At 34.5% G+C, this 22,191-nt stretch overlaps 1 protein-coding gene across 7 annotated transcripts in view; it reads right to left on the bottom strand.

Moving 5' to 3' along the window:
* CEP350 (centrosomal protein 350) overlaps positions 1–22,191 on the bottom strand; it is a 173,347-nt gene that overhangs the window by 87,160 nt on the left and 63,996 nt on the right. For all 7 annotated transcript variants that reach the window (XM_074222164.1, XM_074222162.1, XM_074222167.1 and 4 more), the window contains 8 exons: positions 17,957–19,008; positions 12,643–12,793; positions 11,481–11,620; positions 6,132–6,318; positions 3,049–3,260; positions 1,832–1,995; positions 1,423–1,533; positions 196–336 (listed from right to left, as the gene is read on the bottom strand). In XM_074222164.1, the coding sequence (XP_074078265.1) occupies positions 196–336; positions 1,423–1,533; positions 1,832–1,995; positions 3,049–3,260; positions 6,132–6,318; positions 11,481–11,620; positions 12,643–12,793; positions 17,957–19,008 (2,158 nt within the window). The remainder of the gene's footprint in view (positions 1–195; positions 337–1,422; positions 1,534–1,831; positions 1,996–3,048; positions 3,261–6,131; positions 6,319–11,480; positions 11,621–12,642; positions 12,794–17,956; positions 19,009–22,191) is intronic.

The raw sequence follows: 22,191 nt of genomic DNA, 5'->3' as shown, positions 1-22,191 counted from the left end.
TAAGGTAAAGTTTACAAAGTGGGAAAAAGAGCTCAGAGCAGAGCCTGAGAAATTAATGGGGGATTTAAAAACAACCTCTACCAAACCCAAAGTTTTGGTGCTAATCAAGAAAACAATAACAAGGAGAAGACTAATTTTATTGTTAATTGACATATGCAAATCTCAAAATGTGGAGTATTTATCCCTGGATCTCACCTCACGGATTTGTCTTGCAGCATCAGTGGTTAGCCGAGCAGCTTCTGCCTGCTGGGCAGCTATCTTACATGTTGTCTCCTGAAGTGCTTCAGTAGCTTCCTGTCGTGAATGAACCAACTGTTGTAAAGATTCTGCATGGGCCTACAAAAAAAGAGCAATATACTTTGATAACAAGCTTAATAAATGTTTTAATGTTTCAAAAGTAAAGGAGTTTAATATAAAATTTTGGTACGGGGGGTCAAAGACTAGATCTTACACTTTTGTATTTTTAAAATTTTCAATGCAATTCAATAATCATTATCATTATGGATTGATATAGAACTTAAGTAGTTCTTTAATATAAAATCTCAAAGACTCTTAATGTTAGAGGTAACCTCAGAGGGCACCTAATCTGCAATATTACCATCAAATGTAACCTCTCCTTCATTGACAGGTAAGATTTTCCCTCTTGAGGCAGCCCATTCTACCTTTGGGTGCTTTTTAACAAGGCTATTGAACTTCAAAGATCCAGAGGTCCTCTTGACCAAGTAGGAGTTTCACTCAAACTAAACCAGAAAGATGGATGACAGATCTTGAGTTAAGAATGAGGCTATTTATTTTCTCTGGGGAATATGGTTCCAAGCCCTGGAACTTTCCAGTAAAAAAAAAAAACAAAAACAAAAAAACACCAGAATAAAACATTTTTTAAAGCCCTTCCCTGGGAGTTTGCTGAGTCAATTCAACTCAACAACAAACAGTTATTAAGCATCTACTATGCCTAACACACTATGGTAGAAAATATAAATTCAAAGACATTAATGAAAACAGTCCTTGTTCTCAAGAAGCTTACTATATTCTTCTGGGGGAAGGGAGGATACAGCATGTACATAAATAGGGACAGGGAAAAGGCTTTGTGATTCCACTAGTCTATGAAACTCCCTCTCCCATGGCAAATCAATCTGAACTCTTGAAGAATTGCTTAGAGCCCTAAGAGATTAAGTGACCTAACCAGGATGAGTCAGAGATGGGTCTTAAACTCCATCAAGGTATCTCTCTGTTTTGTAAACACAAAAGATATATAAAAGAAAACAAAGAAATTTCAGGAGGAAAAAAAACAAAGCAAGTTGGCCTATAACAGAGGATTCCAAAAGCCTAAGAATACTAGCTTTGGGAACTTGATGAAACTAGATGTCTTAATGTGCTTACAACAATAGACAAGGCAAGGGAGGGAGACATCTGACAAGTCACCTGAGCTGCTTTTTGTCGGGCTTCCTCCAGCTGTCTTTGACTTTCCAGGGCCTCATGTTCAGCCTTCAATTTCAAAAGTGCCAGGTCTCGTTCATGACGCTGCTGCTGTGCCTATATGTAACATTGAGTCAAATCTGTGTTATAATACAGATAATAACTGTAACAGACATTCCCAATATGTGAATACATTAAGGATTTGCAATTTCACAGAGACTTATTTAAAAATATTCTATCTTTAGTCTTTATTTTTAAAAAATATGATTATATAGGATTATGATATATAGCAAACTGGCTACACTCTAGAAAAGTGTGGTAGAGTAAAAGATTATTTAACTCATCTATAATATTGCTTCAGAGACAGGAAAACAGAGAACAAAAGAAAATAGGAGAAGGATATCATTGCAAATACCTTTAAGATCTGAGCCAAGGAGACAGTCTCCTGTTGGGCCAGTGATATGCCTCGAACTCTTTCTACATCTGTCAGCTGGCGCACAGATTCCTCAATGGCACTTAAATAGCTAAGCTCTGCTGTCATACGATTCTGAAGGTTAGCAGGAGAAAAGCGCATGGCCCCTGAAAGATTAGAAGATACAGAGACAACTGTAGAAAGTTCACAAGCATTATTTCTAAAATTAAAAAAAAAAAAACATTTTGGATCAGACCTGTAATTTCCTTGGTCTAAAGAACTCCCCAGGCTGAGAATTCCTTTATGAATGCAGATCATCATCTCCATTATAAATGATTGCAAATGTAAAAGGTTATCAAGGGCCCTGGGAATTAAAGGGAGCTGTCCAGAGTCACAAAGGCAGGAGGTGAGTCAGGAGGAGAATTTTCTGATTCCATAGTTGTGTCCCCACTATAACAGGCTGCCTCTACAAATTCTCATTTTAAAAGCCAAAAAACAATTTTCTATTTTCTCTGAATTTGTCATTTACTTACTAATGCTATGGATTTTAATAAGTTAATGCTAAGGACATGAAAAAAGGCATAGGAATTTCAAGTTCTTAGAAAATTTTGCTGGAAAAGCTTCTAATTCCTCTAAAATCTCTTTTCTTTTCAATGTTTAGGTTAATTTTACAAATTTTATGTTTAGTCTTTCAAAAATACTTAAAGAATGGGGCGGCTAGGTGGCACAGTGGATAAAGCACCGCCCTGGAGTCAGGAGTACCTGAGTTCAAATCCAGCCTCAGACACTTTCTAATTATCTAGCTGTGTGGTCTTGGGCAAGCCACTTAACTCCATTTACCTTGCAAAATCCTTAAAAATAAAATACTTAAAGAATAACAGAATCTTTGATATGATAGATAACTCAGATGTCATCAATTCAAGTCAATGTTAAATTATAAATTCCCTCCATCATAGACCAAAGTGGTCACCTAGAGCTGGAGACCTCACTCCTTTATGAATCACCCAATTTCACAACTAGACAGCTTGAATTGTTAAGAGTATGTTCATTTAGATTGTGCTTAAATCTATGTTCCTGTAACATTTATCTATTTGTCTTGATTTTGCCTCCTGGTGGCATCACTTAAAAAAACTTTCTACTATTCAACAGGAAAAGTGTGTTTTCCTAAAAGAAAATGAAGAAAAAATTCAAACTCATGTTTTAAGTACAAAGTTACTTGCCTGGGGTTGAAGGTGTTGTCTTACTACCTGCTAGATTCATGTCAGAGAAGGTTGCACTGGGTTTGAATGCTGATGGTGTTGGAGGCAAGACAGCTGGAGATCTAGTCCTCTCCACTGAGTTTGCTGGAAGGTCAAATTGTGGAAGTTTCTGGGAGCTTGGAGACAAGGGAGAAGTTGGAGTTCTCTGAGATCTTCCCTTATCTGAAGAGAGACTAAAGAAATTTTTAAAGTTAAAATTGAGTAGTAATTTGAAATCAGGCCTTAGATAGTTCTTTTTAAAAAAAAATTTGTATCTGTAATAATGTTTTCTTTTCTTTACTAAAACAGTCATTTCTGAATGAGGAAGATCTCCTCGGCCAATACATATCAGAAACATTTTCTTTGAATTATGATCAGAGAGCTCCAGGGATTGATTAACTTGCCCAAAATCACATAGCCAGTATAAATCACAGGGTGGGACTTGAAATTTTATCATCCTGACCTGGAAGCCTATCCTCAGATAATTCATAACAATACAGTAATTAATTTCTGTTCAATATATACTTCAGAAGGCACTGAGCAAAAGTAAATATACTTTAAAAGGCACTGACCAAAAAATAATGAGGAATCTAGTGTTTGATGTTGAAACTCCATTTTTTTCTATAACATATAGAAGCTATCTTTTTTTATATAGCAATTCATTTTGGGTATTTTTTGGCATTTAATCTAGCGTTGAACCAAAGGCTTCAATTTATTTTCATCTTAAATATCACTTATAAGATTCATACATGAAATGAGAAGTGGAGTAATCCACAAAATGACAAATTTTAGACCGGTATAGAATAAAAAGATCAAGGTTTCTCCAATAAAGAATGGCATGCCAAGAAGATTATTGTTGTTTTAATTTTACCCAAATTCTTAAGCAGTATTTTAACTTTATCTCTAAACATCCTCCCATTTTATATGCACTTGTTTCCTAAGGCATTTGTGTTCCTTATGATTCATACATTATTCCATTCAATTTTTGCAAAACTAAAAACAGCATTTTAAAAATTACTTTAAAAGTTTTAATGGAGCCAGTTAGGTGGTGCAGTAAATAGAGCATCAGTCCAGTAGTCAGGAGGACCTGAGTTCAAATGTGGTCTCAGACATTTAATAATTACCTAGCTATGTGACTTTAGGCAAGTCACTAAACCCCATTGCCTTGCAAACAAACAAACAAACAAAAAGTTCCTATAAAATCATCTACACACTTAAGTGGGCTAGTTTAAGTGCCACAGTATATAGAGAATTAGACTTGGAATAAGGAAGATTTAGCTTCATGAGTTCAAATCTGGCTTCAATTATTAGCTGGAAAGTCACTTTATCCTGTTTGCAGGTCCCTATCTGTAAATGAATTGGAAGAGGAAATGCCAAACTGCTCTTTGCCATGAAAGCCTCAAAATGAACTCTCAACGAGTTGGACACAACTGTTGGTGGTTTGTCCTTCCTTCTCAAAATGAAGCATGATATCAGAGGGTTAATGCCATGGCATGAAAGTAAATTGGAGGGGCAGCTAGGTGGCATAGTGGATAAAGCACCAACCCTGGAGTCAGGAGTACCTGGGTTCAAATCCGGTCTCAGACACTTAATAATTACCTAGCTGTGTGGCCTTGGGCAAGTCACTTAACCCCGTTTGCCTTGCAAAAACCTTTAAAAAAAGTGAATTGGATTTAAGTGAGGGAGGACTGTGTAAAGTCACCAGCCTCACTTTCTCCTCTGAAACCATCTGAGAGTACAGTAGTCAGGTATGGATCAGGACAACTAAAGATGGCCCTTGAACAATATAAAGAAACCAGTCATTTTCTTCTAATTGCCTCAGGAAAATTTAAGGGGGTGATATTTTAGAAACTGTATGAGGGGCTTAATGATCTAGAAGTGGGAGATCAAGTTTGGCAAAAGAGTTATTCTACAAAGAAGCTAAAAGAATAGAACAGTCACAACTAAAGCATATCAAGATTTGCTAAAAGGCACTAGGTTCCTGAAGAATCCAATTAAATTTCTGAGTAGTTGAAACTGCCAGGAAATGATTCTTTGTTTCAAGCATTAATTTGTCCCTTTTAACTCCCATTTAATGCTCTGGCTTTTGTCTTCTGGGCTAACCAGAATCAGTCTAATTCTTTTTCCACATGAAAATCTTTACGGTTACAAAATGGCAACACTATGCATGTGGTCCACTCAAGGTAGAGAACAGGGAATACTACCTTCTTATCTCTAGAAACACTTTTTTCCATTTCAGTACAAGATCATATTCTAGTTCTGGGCTGCCATAGCAAACTGTTGACTCATGTTTAGCTTTCAGGAGAAATCCTCAGAAACTTTTCAGACAAACTATATACTATGCTTTTTAAGCTTTCAATTTGTTGAACTCATGTAAGATTTCATATTTATCTTCATTAAATTTAATCTTACTGAATTCAACTTAATGCTTTCTTTCTTGAAATCTTTTTGGAGATTTGGACATCCAGAATAGTTTGGAGATTTGGAAATGCCCAAATCCCTGAAAGAGAAGGGCAGAATATGTCATTTAACATGTAGTATCACCATCGGGTTTTTGTTTTCTACAAAGGTATTAATATAAGATACATACAGAATAGATGAAAGGTAACCTCAAAGTGGAAGATTTTAAATAATAGAAGTGACTAGAAGCAAATAATGTTGTGACAGGAAATCTGATGAGGAGGGTCTATACAAGCTAAGTAAAAGATGATCAGAATAAGGTCATGACTGTAAGGCTAAACAGGAGAATAAATTCAAAAAATGACAGAAAAGGAAAAAAATTACAGGATTTTGCAACATGCTTAATTTAAAAGATTGTGTCAAGCTGAAAATTATCTCAATGTTTCTTATCTAAGCTTTGATAATATATATAAATTAAAATAATTAAATATATAATTAAATATGTTAAATAGGATTATATTAATCATCAATTATATTAACATAATATATTGTATATTGATATAATATTTATAGAATTATATTAATATAAAGCATGTTGTATTAATATACAATATAATGTTAATTATATTAAATATAATTTAATATATAATTAAAATAATCTTTACCTCATAGATTGCCCAGAAAGATTTTCCAAAGTGCTATCAGTATCAGAATGCTGCTCGTAATCATTAATGGGAATTTTGCTGCTAGTCACAGATTTCTTTCCCTTGTGAGACCCACGATCTGAACTAGATTGTGTTCTTTCTTCGTCACGCAGAATGTTTTGAGCACCACCAGTAAATGATGCTAACCCTGAAAGACAAAATACTTGTAAGCAAGGCTATAAAGTAAGGATGTCAATATAATAATGTCTGCAAGTCATAGTAGATAAGGAGTTAGATTTGAAGTCAAGACAAAGACCTAGGTTCAAATCCTTCCTTTGGCATTTAGCACTTCTGTGATCCTGGGAAATTCAATTAACCTGAGTCTTGGTTCCCTTTTATGGAAAACTTGGATAATAATGCCTGTGATGCTTACCTCAATATGGTTATAATGAAGTTCAAAATACACAAATAAAATACTTTACAAAATAAAAATAATTATGTAAATATCAATTATTATTAATAGCACAAGAAAATTAATGGCTATAAAATAAATTAAATAGACATCTATTAAGGATCTATTATGTTGCTAAGCATTATGCTAAGCTTTAGGGATATAAAAAGAAACAAAAGACATCCTTGCAAAAACAGGTACACTAATGAGCAGCTGGTGGAGCAGTGGAAATTATGGAAAATAATTTGGAATTGTGCCCAAAGGGCTATACAACTGCTTGCCCTTTGACCCAGCAATAAAAACTAGGTCTACATTCGCAAGATATCAAAGAAAAAGAAAAAGGACTTATTAGTACAACACTATTTATAGCAGCTCTTTGCAGCTCTTCTTCAGGTATCTAAGACTTGGAAACCAAGGGGAGTCTCATCAATTAGGGAATAGTTAAACAAGCTGTGGCATATGAATGTGATGGAGTACTATTAAAAGCTGTAAGAAATGTTGAGTGGGTAGTTTCAGAAAATGAACTGACTCAAAGTGAAGTAAGTGAAGTAAGAAGAAAAAAGAAACAGGATATCATTTTGAACAGTAATAGCAGTGTTGTGATAGTGATAAATTGAGAAACACTTGGCTACACTGAACAATATAATAATTCAAGAAAATTTCAAAGGACTCATGAGGTAAAAAGGCTATTTCATCTCCAAATGATGAATTCCAAGTGCAAATTAAAGTATATTTTCTCACTCTCTTTAATTTTCTTGCTCCTTTGGAAATATGGTCAATATGGAAATATGGTTTGTATGACTTTACAAGTATAAATATATCTATCTTCACAAGTATAACCTTGTTTTGTCAGTATTTGTTGGAGAGAGAATCTGGAACTCAAAATTTAAAAAAGAAAAAAAAGCAAAAATAAAATTACAATGTTAAAAAAAAGATAGTCCTTGCCCTCAAACAGTTCTCAATCTAATGGACAAGACAACCCTAGATATATATAGTATATTCAAAATAAAGAGGAAATAATTTATAGAGTGAAGATATTAAAATTAAGAGTTAGAAAAATCACTCTGTAAAAAATGAGATTTGAGTTGGGACTTAAATGAGTTATGGAATCAGTAAGTAGAGGTGAAGGAAGAGAGTCTTCTAGGTTTGGAGAACAGTCAGTGAAAATACCCAGAGCTGAAAAATGCAATATCTTGTTTGTGGAACAAACCAGGAGGTTGGTGTCACTGAACTGAAGAGTACACAGCAAAGAATAAAGATATAAAAATAGAAAAGTTGGAAGTTATGATGGACTTAGAATGCCAAACAACAGATTTTGTATCCTGCAGGTAATGTGGAGCTGTAGAAGTTTATTTAGAACAGGGTGTGAAATGATTGGACCTGTTTTTTAGGAAAATCAATTTTGTGACTGAATGAAGGATAGGTTGAAATGGGGCAGGCATACCCACCAACAGACTACTGCATCTGTCTAGGCATGAGGTGGTGAGGTCTACACCAGGGTGGTGGCAATTTCAAATGAAAAGTGTGTTTAAAGATGCTGTAAAGGTGAAATTGAAAGATCTTGGCATGGGGCAGCTAGGTGGCATAGTGGATAAAGCACCAGCCCTGGAGTCAGGAGTACCTGGGTTCAAATCCGGTCTCAGACACTTAATAATTACCTAACTGTGTGGCCTTGGGCAAGCCACTTAACCCCATTTGCCTTGCAAAAATTAAAAAAAAAAAGATCTTGGCAATAGATTAGATTAAAGAGATAAGAGATAAGATAACTCTTAGTTTGTCAGCATAAGGAACTGGGAAGATGATGCTACCCTCTGTAGTGATAGCAAAGGGTAGAGGAAGGTTTTAGAGGAAAAGATAATGAGTTCTGTTTGGGGCAAGAGGTCTATTTGGCATTGAGTTTGATTCTAAATAGGCTGACAGACTATAATAAAGTTCCACCGAGTTATCATTAAAGAAATAATTTCCCTGCATGCTTTTTCCTCTATAAGACTCTTTCTGAGATTAAGTCTTAAACTTTCTGAAAACTCTGTCCTCTCCTATCAAAGGCAACAAACTGTCATCAGAGTATTATTTTTTGGTAGTTCTGATACCTCTAAAAAGAGTCTAGAAAACATACATACAGAAAAAATATTAGCAAATTGATTTGATAAGACAATCTAGTTCTGCTACATAATGACATTTCTGATGATGATTTTTGTTAGTCTTTTACACAAATATATGGCACTAAATATTCACAAATCTTTAATATGTACAGGGGACACTTCTTTACAGGTGCACCTGCATCTGAAGATGGAATGGTAAGAACAGTAAATGGTGTAAAAAGATATCAAGTCAGAAGACCTGAATTGCAATCCCACTTCTGATATCTATTATTAGTTGCTGTGCCCATGGCTGAGTCTTTAAGCCTGACTCTCAGTTTCTTCATCTGGGGAACAATAAATTTTGCATTATCTACTTATCAGAATTATTGTGAGAAAGAACTTTGTTGCCCAAGAATGCAGGAAAAGGTAAGTAGGATAAAAGAATTTTTTCAAGTTAACAGAAACATTAAGTATTTCTTCAAAGGAAAGAAGTGTAGCAAAGGAAAAAGAAAAGAGAAAAACATGAAGAGGCAGAGAGGAATCCTAATTTATGTCAAAAGGCCAAAAAAAAGTGGGATCACTGAATTTCTGCAACTTTGTAATAATTTTAAGACCCTTTTCATGAAAGTTAACCCTAAACTTTAAGAATAAAGCAGTTTCTCAAGTTCTAAAGGATATGGATAAAACTGAATTGATGCCACCAACAGAAAGCTCATCTAATGTTAATCAGGGGAAGAAAAGACCAGTAGTGGTTTATGACTTCATTCAAAGGCTAAGTAAAAATGTTAAGGCCTTCTGAGATTTCACAAGTTTTATAATTACTATTCAATTTCTGGTGAGCCATATGGTGCAAAATAGCTCCATTATAAACAAACTAAAAAGCAGTGTTTTAGAGATTATGAAGTCTTGGAAAGAAACTCAAATCTTTTCTTTGAAAGGCAGTGTTTTAATGTCTATTGCCATGTGAAGGTAGAAATGTCTGAAGACAAAGATAGATTCAGAAAATAAACAGTGATGCAAGAAGATTGTCTCAGGGCAGCTAGGTGGCACAGGAGCATTGGCCCTGGAAAAGGACTGAGTTCAAATATGGTCTCAGACATTTAATACATACTAGTTGTGTGACCTTGGGCAAGTTACTTAACTCTATCACCTTGTCAAAAAAAAAGCTAAAAAATTTTTAAAGAAAGATGGTCTCTAATAACTAAATTCAGAGTTCTAGATCTTGACCAAAAAATGAACATCAAAACATAGAGTGGTAAAGACATCTTTACATGAAAACTTAAGAATCTGATTCAAGGTGTCTAAACTGAAAATGGAAGAAGGAAACTTTGTGTTTATTAAAGAATGCAGAATAGAGCACAACAAATATGATATAGGAAGAGTGAAGAGTAAAAGATATTCACAGAAAATGTTATCAAAGAAGAGAGACAACAAAAACATATCCTCAGATATGTATATGAAAATGCACAAAGTAAAACTAAAAATACAATGAACAAGAAATCATGTAAGGAAGTTAATTAAACTTCATAAACTTCAATGAAATTTGTTAGAATATAATTCAAGAATAGAATAAGGTTATAGAAGAATATACTGTTCTTAAAAAGAACTGAATAGATAAAATTCATTAAAGATTTTGGATTCAGCATTTTTGTATAGGTCATAAGTAATTTATGCTACCTGCAATATATATATATATATAATATATATATATGTAATACATAGTATAAGAAAGAATGTTAAGATGCTATTTGATTCCTTTTAAGTATATTCTCCTACATACTGTAGTGAACTTGACATTAATTCAAGGCAAAATTGTTGAATGTATTATTAAAAGGATGCTTTATAATGATTAAGTCTACATAGGCTCTTCAAGAACAGATGATATCTAAATATTCTCATTTCCTTTATCAAATGAATGTTGGAAAGTTAGTGTATCTGGATTTCAGGTGCTATTTTGCAAAATCTCTTAACTATATACTTTGGGGTTAAACTGGAGAGATATTTGATAAAAAGTACACTTAAGTGGATTTGAAAATTTTTAAAGGACAACTTGAAAACTGTAATCAATGGATCATTGCCAACCTAGATGGAGGTTTCAGATGTCTCAAAGATGTTACTGGTCCAATGCTATTTTAACATTATGTTAAGGACTACCTCTACTGAAAATGTTGAAAATACTAAATTAAGGATTATTATATCACTGATTAATAGTCAAAAACCAAAAAGATTTTTATGCATTACAATAGACTAAATCAGCTGAGATGGAAATTAACATAATCAAGTCCTCCCAAAAATTAAAGTAGAATATCCCTTGAAGGGCAGCGGGGAAAAATAAAATAAGGTTATAAGCAGGATACAACACATTGCAAACTTGTAAAAGTGATGTTAAAAAAAAGTCAGAGAAGTAAGTGTATGACAAGAAGCATAAAGTGGCAAAAGCAAGGGATAATGAAATGCGCTACTTGTATGTGTGTATGTATATGTATGTATATGTATACTTGTATGTATATATGATATCGAAAAAATATAAAAGAACACTTCCAGAATGATAAGTAGAACCTCTGTCATAAATACATAATAGAATCTGGATAAGAACTATGCAGGTTAGACAGACATAGATAGACACAGATGATTAATAACAATGACTTATTAAAAAATTAATACTAGTAAAGTGATTAAATATTTCAAACTGCATTTTTTTAAAAAAACAGAAAATAGCACTAAGAATCTAATCCTTTCTTTATTGGACTTTTACACTTCTGATTTTTCCTCATTTCCTTATAAAGCGATAAAGGATGTCTAAGAATTAGCAAAAAAGTATAAAATGCTCTGACTTACATTCTTTCTTTTCCTTTCTTCCTTTCTTTCCTTTGGAAGAAGTGGATGAACGAGATGATGTGACAGACTGAGTCCCTGCTGAATGTTGGGATTTTCTGCTAGAAAATTCTTCCTGAATGCTTGAACTGCTACTACTGGTACTATAATAAAATAGATAATGTTTTTAAAAAATATAAGAAAAATGTCATAAAATATTCACATATTATCAAACTAAATATATAAGTATAAACATTCCATTTAACCTATAAAAAGTACTAAAATTAAGGAAGAGATGCTTTTCACTTTTTTTTAAAATTATCTTACCATCATTATTATGCCTTCATCTTTCCTAAGTAAATCCAGGTCATTATGGCATAACAGAAATAAAGTTTAGAGTGTAAAAGTTAATCATTTTTCTTTCAATACTATACAGGAATCTATTTTAATCTAGGGATAATATACTTAACCATATACTTGTCAATTATAGCATATCACTGCTACACAAAATACTTTCTAGAAATAAGATTTCATTTAAAAAGTTCAATTTTATATTCTTTGTAAAAATTTTAATCATTATTTAACAATTTTGATTAACTTCTTTAATTCTGTATTTTGAGCAATAGCATGCAAAAGAAAAGACTACTATTGAATATGACCACAAATAAATCACATAACGACAAATTAATGAGAAGAAAGTTTTTGTAATTCTAAAGGTGAAACAAGAATCTGATTTACCTGAACCCATATCACAGAAATTCAACTTTTTATTTCTTTTTGAACATTATGTCTTTCCATGTCCCAAACACTAAAAGTAAAGTGGTCATTAATGTGTCCAGTCTCAATATTGATTATCATAGAAGTTTCTGCCTATTGTTTTGATGACCTAGTTCACCCTTCTGGGAAGCTTACAATAAGAATACCTCATCACCTTTAGCTTTACTGTAGCTGTCAAGTCAAGAACTGCCAAGTAGTAGGGATTACTACAGTAGTGAGCTACCATATCCAGCACAGAAATCCAATTTTACTTTTTTGTTACATGAATAAAGTTTCTCTGTGACATCCTTTAGCAGATATACTAATATGAATAATTTTGAAAAGGAAATCTAATTTTCAAACCATTGCTATTATATAACTTTCTTTTTCATAATTTATATTTCAATCCATATTCTCAAAATAGTCTTACACAGGTTCATAAGCAGATTTTTTTTCTGTCAGTGTTCCATTTGCTAAAGAGGAAACAAAATCATCCTCATATGAAATACTGCCTGCAGGGGTTGTAATGGGAAGCATAGGCCGCAACACTGGTGATCCTTTATCCAACATGTCTTCAAAATCTGTCAAAAAGATATAAACAAGATGGGGTAAATATGAATCATAGACATTCCTCAAAATACATTCTCTTCAAGGAATTCAAACTTTCAAACTAACAAAAATCGTTTTCAGAAAAGAGCTGTAGAAATTTAATAGAATAGGTAGGCAATGAGGCAAGATGGTAACTAGAGCTTTAGGCATGGAGTTAGGAAGACCTAAATTCATATCCAGCCTCAGATATTTATGTAACCTTGGATAAGTCATTTAATATGTCTGCTTCAGTTTCCTCAACTATAAAATGGAAGTAGTAACACAGAGTGGGGATATAATAGCATCTACCTCTCAGGGTTGTTGTGCAGATCAAATGAGATAATATTTAGAAAGCATTTTGTAGAGTCTGGCACATAACAGGCACTATATAGAAACTAAATAAAATTTTATTATTATTGTAACTGTTATTAAAAGTAGTACTCTTAAAGAAAATAAAAATCGTGCACCATATTTAGCATTGTTTTATTTTTAAATTTAAGAAAATTTGAGATAACAATAAAAGAATCATTTTAAACCATTAACATCAGTTACATTCCTGGAAGAATACTTAACAAAGCAAAGCAACAGAATACATAAACTCACCTAAGTAAGGAAAAATAATGGTTTTCACATATTCAAAGAATTTTAGACTTAAAAAGGAGTTCAGAGAGCATCTATCTAGTCCAATTCCTTTATTTTACACAGAGAAAATTGTAGCCCATAGGTCAAAAAAGTTGAAAGTAGCAAAGATTACTGAGATTTTCTGGATCCAAGAAGTTCAAAGAGAATCTAGTCCAATTCCTTTATTTTACACAGAGAAAATTGTAGCCCATAGGTCACAAAATTTTTAAGTAGCAAAGATTACTGAGATCTTCTGGATCCTGGTTCAGTATTCTCACCATCACTGAATTCTAAAATAAATGCAAACAGCAAAAGCTACCCAGGATGCAGTGTCAGCTCCCACAGAGCACACAGGACACTAGAGCTGGGAAATTCTGTAGACATATCAGCAAGGATCAGATGTAATCCAGATAGAGAAGACAGACCTGGAGTAGACCTTTTAAAAGGACCTGAAGCCAACAGAATATCATTAACTTCACAAAGCACAAGTGAAAGCTAGGTTTATTACAAAGAAATGAACATGCATGTGGAACCCAAAGAGTTCATAATCCAACAGAAGTTTTCATTTTGAACATACCAAGACAAAGAGAAGAGTAGGTACCAAAAATTTCCACCTAAAGGGGCATGGCATGGGAGGAGGAAAAGCACAGTAAAGGTGGAAAAAGAACAGAACCTCCTCCCAAAAGAGACAAGCAAGGTGATGGCAAAAGCCACATTCTTTTCTCTTGAGAACTACCAAGACTGTGAATATAGGATATCTGCTTATCTACAAGGATCCAGTTGCCCAAGCTATTTCTCAGTCTAATGCAAACTGACTCATCCCAAGACACACAACTTGGAATGCAAATAACACATTACTTTGGGGGGGGGGGGGGGCGTTGTACTACATGTTTGATATATTCAGGGACTCCTACATATGCTAGGTCCAGTGTTTCTGGAAAATATAACAACTCAAAAAGATAAGTTCAGCATTCTTTAACATTCCTTAACACATGGAAGAAAAGAGAATAGGAATAAATACTGTAAAAAATTTTATTGATAAATTCAAAAATTCTTCATAAATTAGTATATATCTGGATTACTGAATTTTCAAATAATAAAAACCAATCTGACAATGTTTCAGACTAAGTTCTAAATTTATTTCTCTGTCATAATCCACTAATACTATCCTACTCCCAACATCTACCACAATTTAAATATATCAATAAATAAATCCTATTAGGTTCATAACTCTGAACAGAAAACCTAAAAACCATGATACTACCTACTTCAATCACTTTAAATTTCATCTGCACTAGACCAATCTATTTCAGAAGCCAATTCCTCTATTCTTCCACCAATGCCTTATGTTAAGAGAAGAAATGAAAGCATAAAGAACATACTTTCACTAATTAGAAAATTAATTTGTTAAATATCATATTGCTTATATTTTAGTGGAGGTTTATTTACAAATAACTCAGGTGATGACCAGTATGGTTATGAGTAAAAGATCACAATTTGAAAATATGTTTATTTTAAGTATGTTACATGGAAGTACAGTGATGGAATGCTGCTAGAATTGGCTTGACCTAGGGAATCCAACATTCCAATTCTGATGCTCATTTTTTTTTAGGTTTTTGCAAGGCAACGGGGTTAAATGACTTGCCCAAGGTCACACAACTAGATAATTTTAAGTATCTGTGGTGGCAAAGAATTGGAAATCAAGTAAATGTCCTTCAATTGGGGAATGGTTTAGCAAATTGTGGTATACGTATATGATGAAACACTATTGTTCTATTAGAAACCAAGAGGGATGGGAATTTGGGGAAACCTGGAGGGATTTGCACGAACTGATGCTGAGTAAGATGAGCAGAACCAGAACAAGAAAAACACTGTACACCCTAACAGCAACATCAACCTTGATGGACTCACTCATTCCAATAGTGCTACAATCAGGACAATTTGGGGCTGTCTGCAATGGAGAATACCATCTGTATTCAGAGAAAGAACTGTGGAGTTTGAACAAAGACCAAAAGACCAAGGACTATTAACTTTTTTTCTTTTTTTTTAGGATTTTGCAAGGCAAACAGGGTTAAGTGGCTTGCCCAAGGCCACACGGCTAGGTAATTATTAAGTGTCTGAGACCAGATTTGAACCCAGGTACTCCTGACTCCAGGGCCGGTGCTTTATCCACTACACCACCTAGTCGCCCCCTACTATTAACTTTAATTTAGGGAAAAAACTGATATTTTATTGTCTGATCTTGCTATCTCTTATACTTTATGTTTCTTCCTGAAGGATATGATCTCTCTCATCACATTCAATCTGGATCAATGTATACCATGGAAACAATTGTAAAGACTGGCAAATTACCTTCTGTGGGGGGTGGGGGGAGGGAGGTAAGATTAAGAGAAAAACTGTAAAACTCAAAATAAATAAAATCTTTAAGTACAGAAAAAAAATTATTAAGTATCTGAAGCTGCATTTGAACTCAGATCTTCCTGACTCCAGGGTCAGTACTCCATTCACTGAACCACCTAGCTGCACCCCAATTCTGACTCTTAAATATACTGACTGTGAGACCATGAGAAAATCACTTAACTTTCTCAATTGACAAAAAGTCAAAAGACATAAACAACAGATATCCATCAATTGGGAAATATTGCAATAATGATATGTGGAATTTATCATCATATGGTAAGCAAATATTAAAACGCTATAAGATAACAAGCAGGGGCGGCTAGGTGGTGTAGTGGATAAAGCACCGGCCCTGGAGTCAGGAGTACCTGGGTTCAAATCCGGTCTCAGACACTTAATAATTGCCTAGCCGTGTGGCCTTAGGCAAGCCACTTAACTCCATTTGCCTTGCAAAAACCTAAAAAAAATAAATAAATAACAAGCAGAATGATTTCAGAAAAAATTGGACTCACATGAACTGATGTTAAGTAAACTGAGCAGAACCAGGAAAACATTGTATATAGCAACAGCAAGTGTCTCATGACTGTGAATGCCTTAACTATCCTCAGCAATACAATGATCTAAGATAACTCCAAAAGACTAATAGTGAAAAATGATATCTGTCTCCAGAGAAAGAATTGATGGAGTCTGAATACAGATTACTTTCTTTCCTTAGATTACTTTCTTTACTTCTCTTTTTTTTTTTGGTTCAAGTTTTCCTCCACATAAGGACTAGTATGAATATGCATTTTACAATGACTGCACATATCTAACATATCAGACTGCTTACTGTCTCAGGGAGGAGGGAAGGGAAGGAAAGAAACAAAGAAAAAATGTGAAACAAATGTTTTCATAAGAATGTTAAATTTTTTTTACATAACTGAATATGAACAGGCATTTTTCAGAGAAAGAAATAGAAGATATCAAGTAACATCCATAAAAAAGTTCTAATTCATATTATGGAAATTCAAATTAAGACAACTCTGAGGAAACAACTTCACACCCATCTGGATTGGCAAAGCTGACAAAAAAAATATGACAAATACAGGAGGGAATGTTGGAAATCAAGTACCTTAATGCTTTGGGAGTTAATAGTTATTCTAAAGCACTTTTTTTAAGGTTTTTGCAAGGGTTAAGTGGCTTGCCCAAGGCCACACAGCTAGATAACTACTAAGTGTCTGAGGCGGGATTTGAACTCAGGTAACTCCTGACTCCAGGGCCGGTGCTCTATCCACTGCGCCACCAAGCCACCCCTAACAGTTATTCTAAAAAAGTAATTTGAACTATACCCAAAAAGCTATGAAACACTCTTGGGTCTATACATTAAAAAGATTAAAGAGAAAAAAGACCTATATGTACAGTACTATTTACATTTTGTGATGAACAAAGAATTGGAAACTGAGGAGGTGACAATCAATTGGGGAATGAAAGAATATATGCTGTTAAGAAATGATGAAGGGGGTGGTTTTAGAAAACCCTGGGAAGATGTGTATGAATTGATACAAAGTGAAGGAAAAAGAAACAATGGGACAATTTTTACAATAACAGCAACATTGTATGGACAAACTTTTAAAAGACTTAGGATCTTTGATCAGCATAAAGACCAACCACAATTTCCAGAGAACTCATGATGAAACATGCTATTTACCTCCACAGAGAAGTGATGGTCTCAAGGCTTGCAAGCCTGAAGCAAATTTTGCTCAGGGAAAGGGAGAGGAGATGATTATTATGGCTAATTTGTTTTCCCTGACTATATAAGATTATAATGGGTTTTATTTTTCATGCACTCTCAAAGGGGAATTGAGGTGCTAAGAAAAGGTAGGAAGGAGAGAATTCTGAGCTAAAAATAAAAATAATTTTTTTAAATATTGCTTAATCTCTCAGTGCTCTAGGCAGTTCAGTCTATAAATTCCAAAACAGAGACTGACTTCTGTTGGCAGAAGGAATTGCCACATCAATAGTTACTTACATCAATAAAATACTAGGTCCAGTTCTCAACCTCCCACTCCCTGTAAACGAAACACATATATGGTATGGAAATCAAAAAATAAACCTTAAGGTACTGTACCAATAAGTAAAGATATGCTGATTTTTCTCACCTTTTCCATAAAGTTGATAAGACTTTGCAAAAATATTAATGACACTATGTGGACTTCCTTTTGCCAATTCCTCCCAAGATCCTTTGCTTTGTGTGCCACCGGTCTGTCCAAAAATTGGTGAGAATTTCTCAGCATCTTTTTGAAACTCTCTAATAGGTTCATAGGCATTTCTTTCCCCAGCACAGAATTCCTTTTCCTTGAAGATTTCTGCCATCTTCAGAGGAGAGTGCCCACCCTTGCCTTCCTCTTCCTCTGAGAGACTTCCCTCACTAAGTGGTCCTTCACTAACTGAATCTGTGCTTGAATTATGAGATATTTTGATTTTGTCTTGACCACAAACCTGGGTGTCAGAGACAGGAGAATCAGTTTGTCTCTTATTTAACTGTGCTAGTAGTCCTTCTGGTTTATGAGGTGATCGTAATCCAAAGCTTGATACAGAACTATGAGGCCTAATCATCTCAGGAAGTTTTTTAAACTCACTAAGATTTCCCACTCCAGGAAGATTATCATCAAAGCTTGCATGAGATACACAGGTCCCGAGCATCTTTTGAATTCTGGCAGAAAAGATATCTTCAGTATCCTCTCTCACAGGTGGACTCACAGGCTTAGCCCAATGTCCCTCCTCCTGGGGACCTTGCTGAAGATCACAGTCAGTATTCCAGGTTGTCCCATAATTAATATTCGCGCCAGCTAATTTCTTGGCTTCACTTTCAATTCTGCTGGACAAAGAAGCTGCTGTTGCTTTGAGGGCTTCAATTCGGTCTAACTTACTTCTGTACTGGTTCGGACTAGGTTTCATCAAAACATCTTGCTGTGTAGTTGTTGAAGTCATGTACAGCTGTGGAGTCAAAGACCATGACCCTGTGCCGACACCCTGGTTTTTTCTGGTTGGCAATATAGGTTCAAAATCTTTCTGCAAAGGCCCCACATGCTCTAGGTCCAAAAGCTGGGAAAGTAAACATCCAGTTGCTTCGATAAATGGCTGCGGAGGAGGATAGGTCCTGGGGCTCAACCTGTCTGGTTGTATCCATGCTGGTTCTACCAAATCACTTCTGGAAAAAAATAGTAGTATCAATACGGTTAATCAATGTATCTATTTATAATTAAAACAATGTATCACAGACTACAAATTATAGAATACCTAAAGCATAAATACAGGTAGATTATTCTATATAAATATTAATACAGTACTAAAATGCACATTAAAATTAGTAAATATAAATTAAGTTCCTAGAATGAAATAAAAACTCGAGGGTAGGGACAATTTCTGTTTTTCATTTTTATCCCCAATGTTTATCACATAGTAAAATCTTAATAAATGCTTATTGATTGATGATGTAAGGAATTAAAAGCTGTTTTAAAATATTCCTATTTGTAAGAAGGTTAAAATTAAAGAGAGATACTTAAATGTAGCAAGCAAATTGGAGCACTTAGGTAGTAGCCCAGTGGATAGAGTGCTGGTCCTGAGGTAGGGGGAGCTGAGTTCAAATTCAGCCTCAGACAGTTATTAGCTGTGTGACCCTGGTCAAGTCACTTAACTTTGTCTCTGTTCCCTCAGTTGTAAAATGAGCTGGCATCTTTACCAAGAAAACTCCAAATAGATTCACAAAGATTTGGACATAACTTACTGACTAAACACCACCAACACTAATCAAATTAAAAAGAAATAAATTGTTTAATTATTTAGTCATAAATATAAAAATAAAATATTAAATGGCTTTCAAGAAAATTCAATAAAAACATTGTTCAGTGTCAATCTGGAATAAGTTCCAGACCCTTATGAAATGCCAAACACTGTATTATGGGTGGCATAGTGACCCAGAGATTACAAATGCTAAGAACTGGGTAATGGACATATTGGCAAAAATAAGCTAATGTAAAAGGGCCCTTAGGTCAACAGGCTTAAGAGAAACCGTAGAAATGATGCCTTTATTTTATTTTAAACTTTGATTTGTAACCACTTAACCCCATTTCCCTTGCAAAAACCTAAAAAAACCCAAAAAAACAAACAAAAAAACCCAAAAGTATAAAATTTACATGATAATAAAAGAAATTAATCACAGTGAAATGAACTTATCAAATTAAAAAAAAACACAACCACCACACAAGTTCACAAACTCCAAGTTAAAAACAAAAAAGGGGCAGATTATCCAGGTCTGATGGTGTTAATTGCCCTTTAGTGCTATACATACATGATAGAGGAGTTAAAGTCAATCAAGTATCCATAAGTCTGGCAGCAAATTGGGGGAGTGGGAGGTATGGGGATAGTGGGAGGGGGAAGTAGCAGTGAGGAGGAGAGGGCAAGGTGAACAGAAAGCAAGGTACCTAAAGAGAGGGAAATTTGTCCAGCTTGAAAATAGAGTAATTAGAATCCTCTTTACCTATCAGTAGTGGAAATAGTTTCACACATGACCACTGCACTTAAAGAGTCGATGAAAAGGTTCCAGTCTCAAAAATAACAAAAATTGAACCCTCTTAACATAGATTATTCCATTTGGTTCTCATAACCATCTTATAATTTAGGCATTATTTCCCCCACTTTATAGATGAGGAAACTGAGGCTCAGAAGATTAAAGTGTCAGAATCAAACAACTAGTGTCAGAGGCATTGTGAACTTGGATCTCCTAACTCCAAGCACTTTCTCCTCATTGATGACAAGAAGAATGTGCATTGATGTGGCTAAATATAATGTCCTAATGTAGTTAGAATAAGTGTGCTAAACATGTTCATGCTACTGTAGTCCATTGTGGCAGACCAAAGACTGAAGCAGGAAGGATCTCAAATGGAGAGAGCATCAGTCAGAGCTCCTGGAGCTGACTCTTACAAACTAAGGCAACAGCCCCTTCAAGATAGTTTCCTCAACAAATAAGAATGTTTACAACATCTCTTAGGATTGGGATTAATAAGGTACTCTTCAAACTTTAAACATACAAATAAAGTTATCATTATTAATGGTTTTGACCAGTTCAAAACTTTTATAAGTAACTTGTAATGAAAACATAGAATAGATATTTGTCCAATTTGAAAGATGATTCAAAGTCAGGAGAAACAAAATCAAATCTAAATTTACCTTAACATGAATGTCTTATTTTTACTTTTTAAAGTACAAAGTGAATAAAGAAGACCTGAGCATAGTAGTAGCACATGCAAAAACAAACCTGAGGTGTTCTAATTGACCCCAGGCTTAACCTGAGTCAACAGCATGCCTTTAAAGGAAAAAAGTTAATATTAGGTTGCACTAGTACAAAAATAAAATCCAGAGCATAGGCATAAAGAAGTATGGTAGCTTGTGTTGATCAGGAAACAACTGAAGTATCATGTTCAGCTCTTAGTATTATATTTTAATTTGAAGCAGCACACTAACATGACAGATAATATCAAAGAAGGATGTCCATAACTGTAGAATCTGAAAACCATGACAATCATTCAAAAAATGATAAAGTTAGTCTATTAAAAAAGAATAATGGGAGACACAGTGCACCTCTCTTCAATTTATATGAAGGAAAAAGTAGAATCAAATGGGAGATGTTACCAGGAGGGACATTTCAACAAACTATAACAACAATGGAACTATTACACTGAATACAGGGAACAGGAATAAGAATTAAACTTGTGATTTCACTGATATAGGGATCACTTATGTGAAGAAACTCCCTCTCATGAAGTTTGGCATCTTCTATGAAAGAAACTTGAAATCCTATAAAGGTTTCCTAGAACACTGCTGCCTAGGGAAGTAGGTGGTGCAGTGTATAGAGTACTGTTCTTGGAATCTGGAGGACAGTTGTTCGAATCCAGTCTCAGACACTTGATTCTTACAAGCTATGTGATGTTGGGCAAGTCTTTTAACCCTGATTAACTCACTTTCGGGGCCATCTTCAGTCATCCTCATCTGGCCACTGGACCCAAATGGCTCAGCCCTCCCCCCCCCCACTCAAGTCCAATTTATGTACTTGCCATGGTATCAACCTCCCTGATGTCATGAGTTTCTTCAAGAATGAAGGACAAACATCATGTATGAGTAGCAGACGTCAGGACTTCCTAGGTGCAAGTCTAGCTCTCAAGCTGATGTACAACCCTGTATAATTTTACTATGTATAGAAGTTTCAATGTAACTAAATATTACATTTCATCAAGGAAAATATTTCTCTTTCTTTGATTTTTGAGTTCTCCAGATCCAGAGAACAAATTACAAGAGTACCTAACAATCTCGATTTAAATATCCATTTAGACTTTTA

The sequence above is a fragment of the Macrotis lagotis genome, chromosome 2, assembly GCF_037893015.1.
Source record: "Macrotis lagotis isolate mMagLag1 chromosome 2, bilby.v1.9.chrom.fasta, whole genome shotgun sequence".
NCBI lineage: Eukaryota > Metazoa > Chordata > Mammalia > Peramelemorphia > Peramelidae > Macrotis > Macrotis lagotis.
Note: the sequence above shows the minus strand (reverse complement) of the source record. Positions and strands in the feature narration are given on the sequence as shown.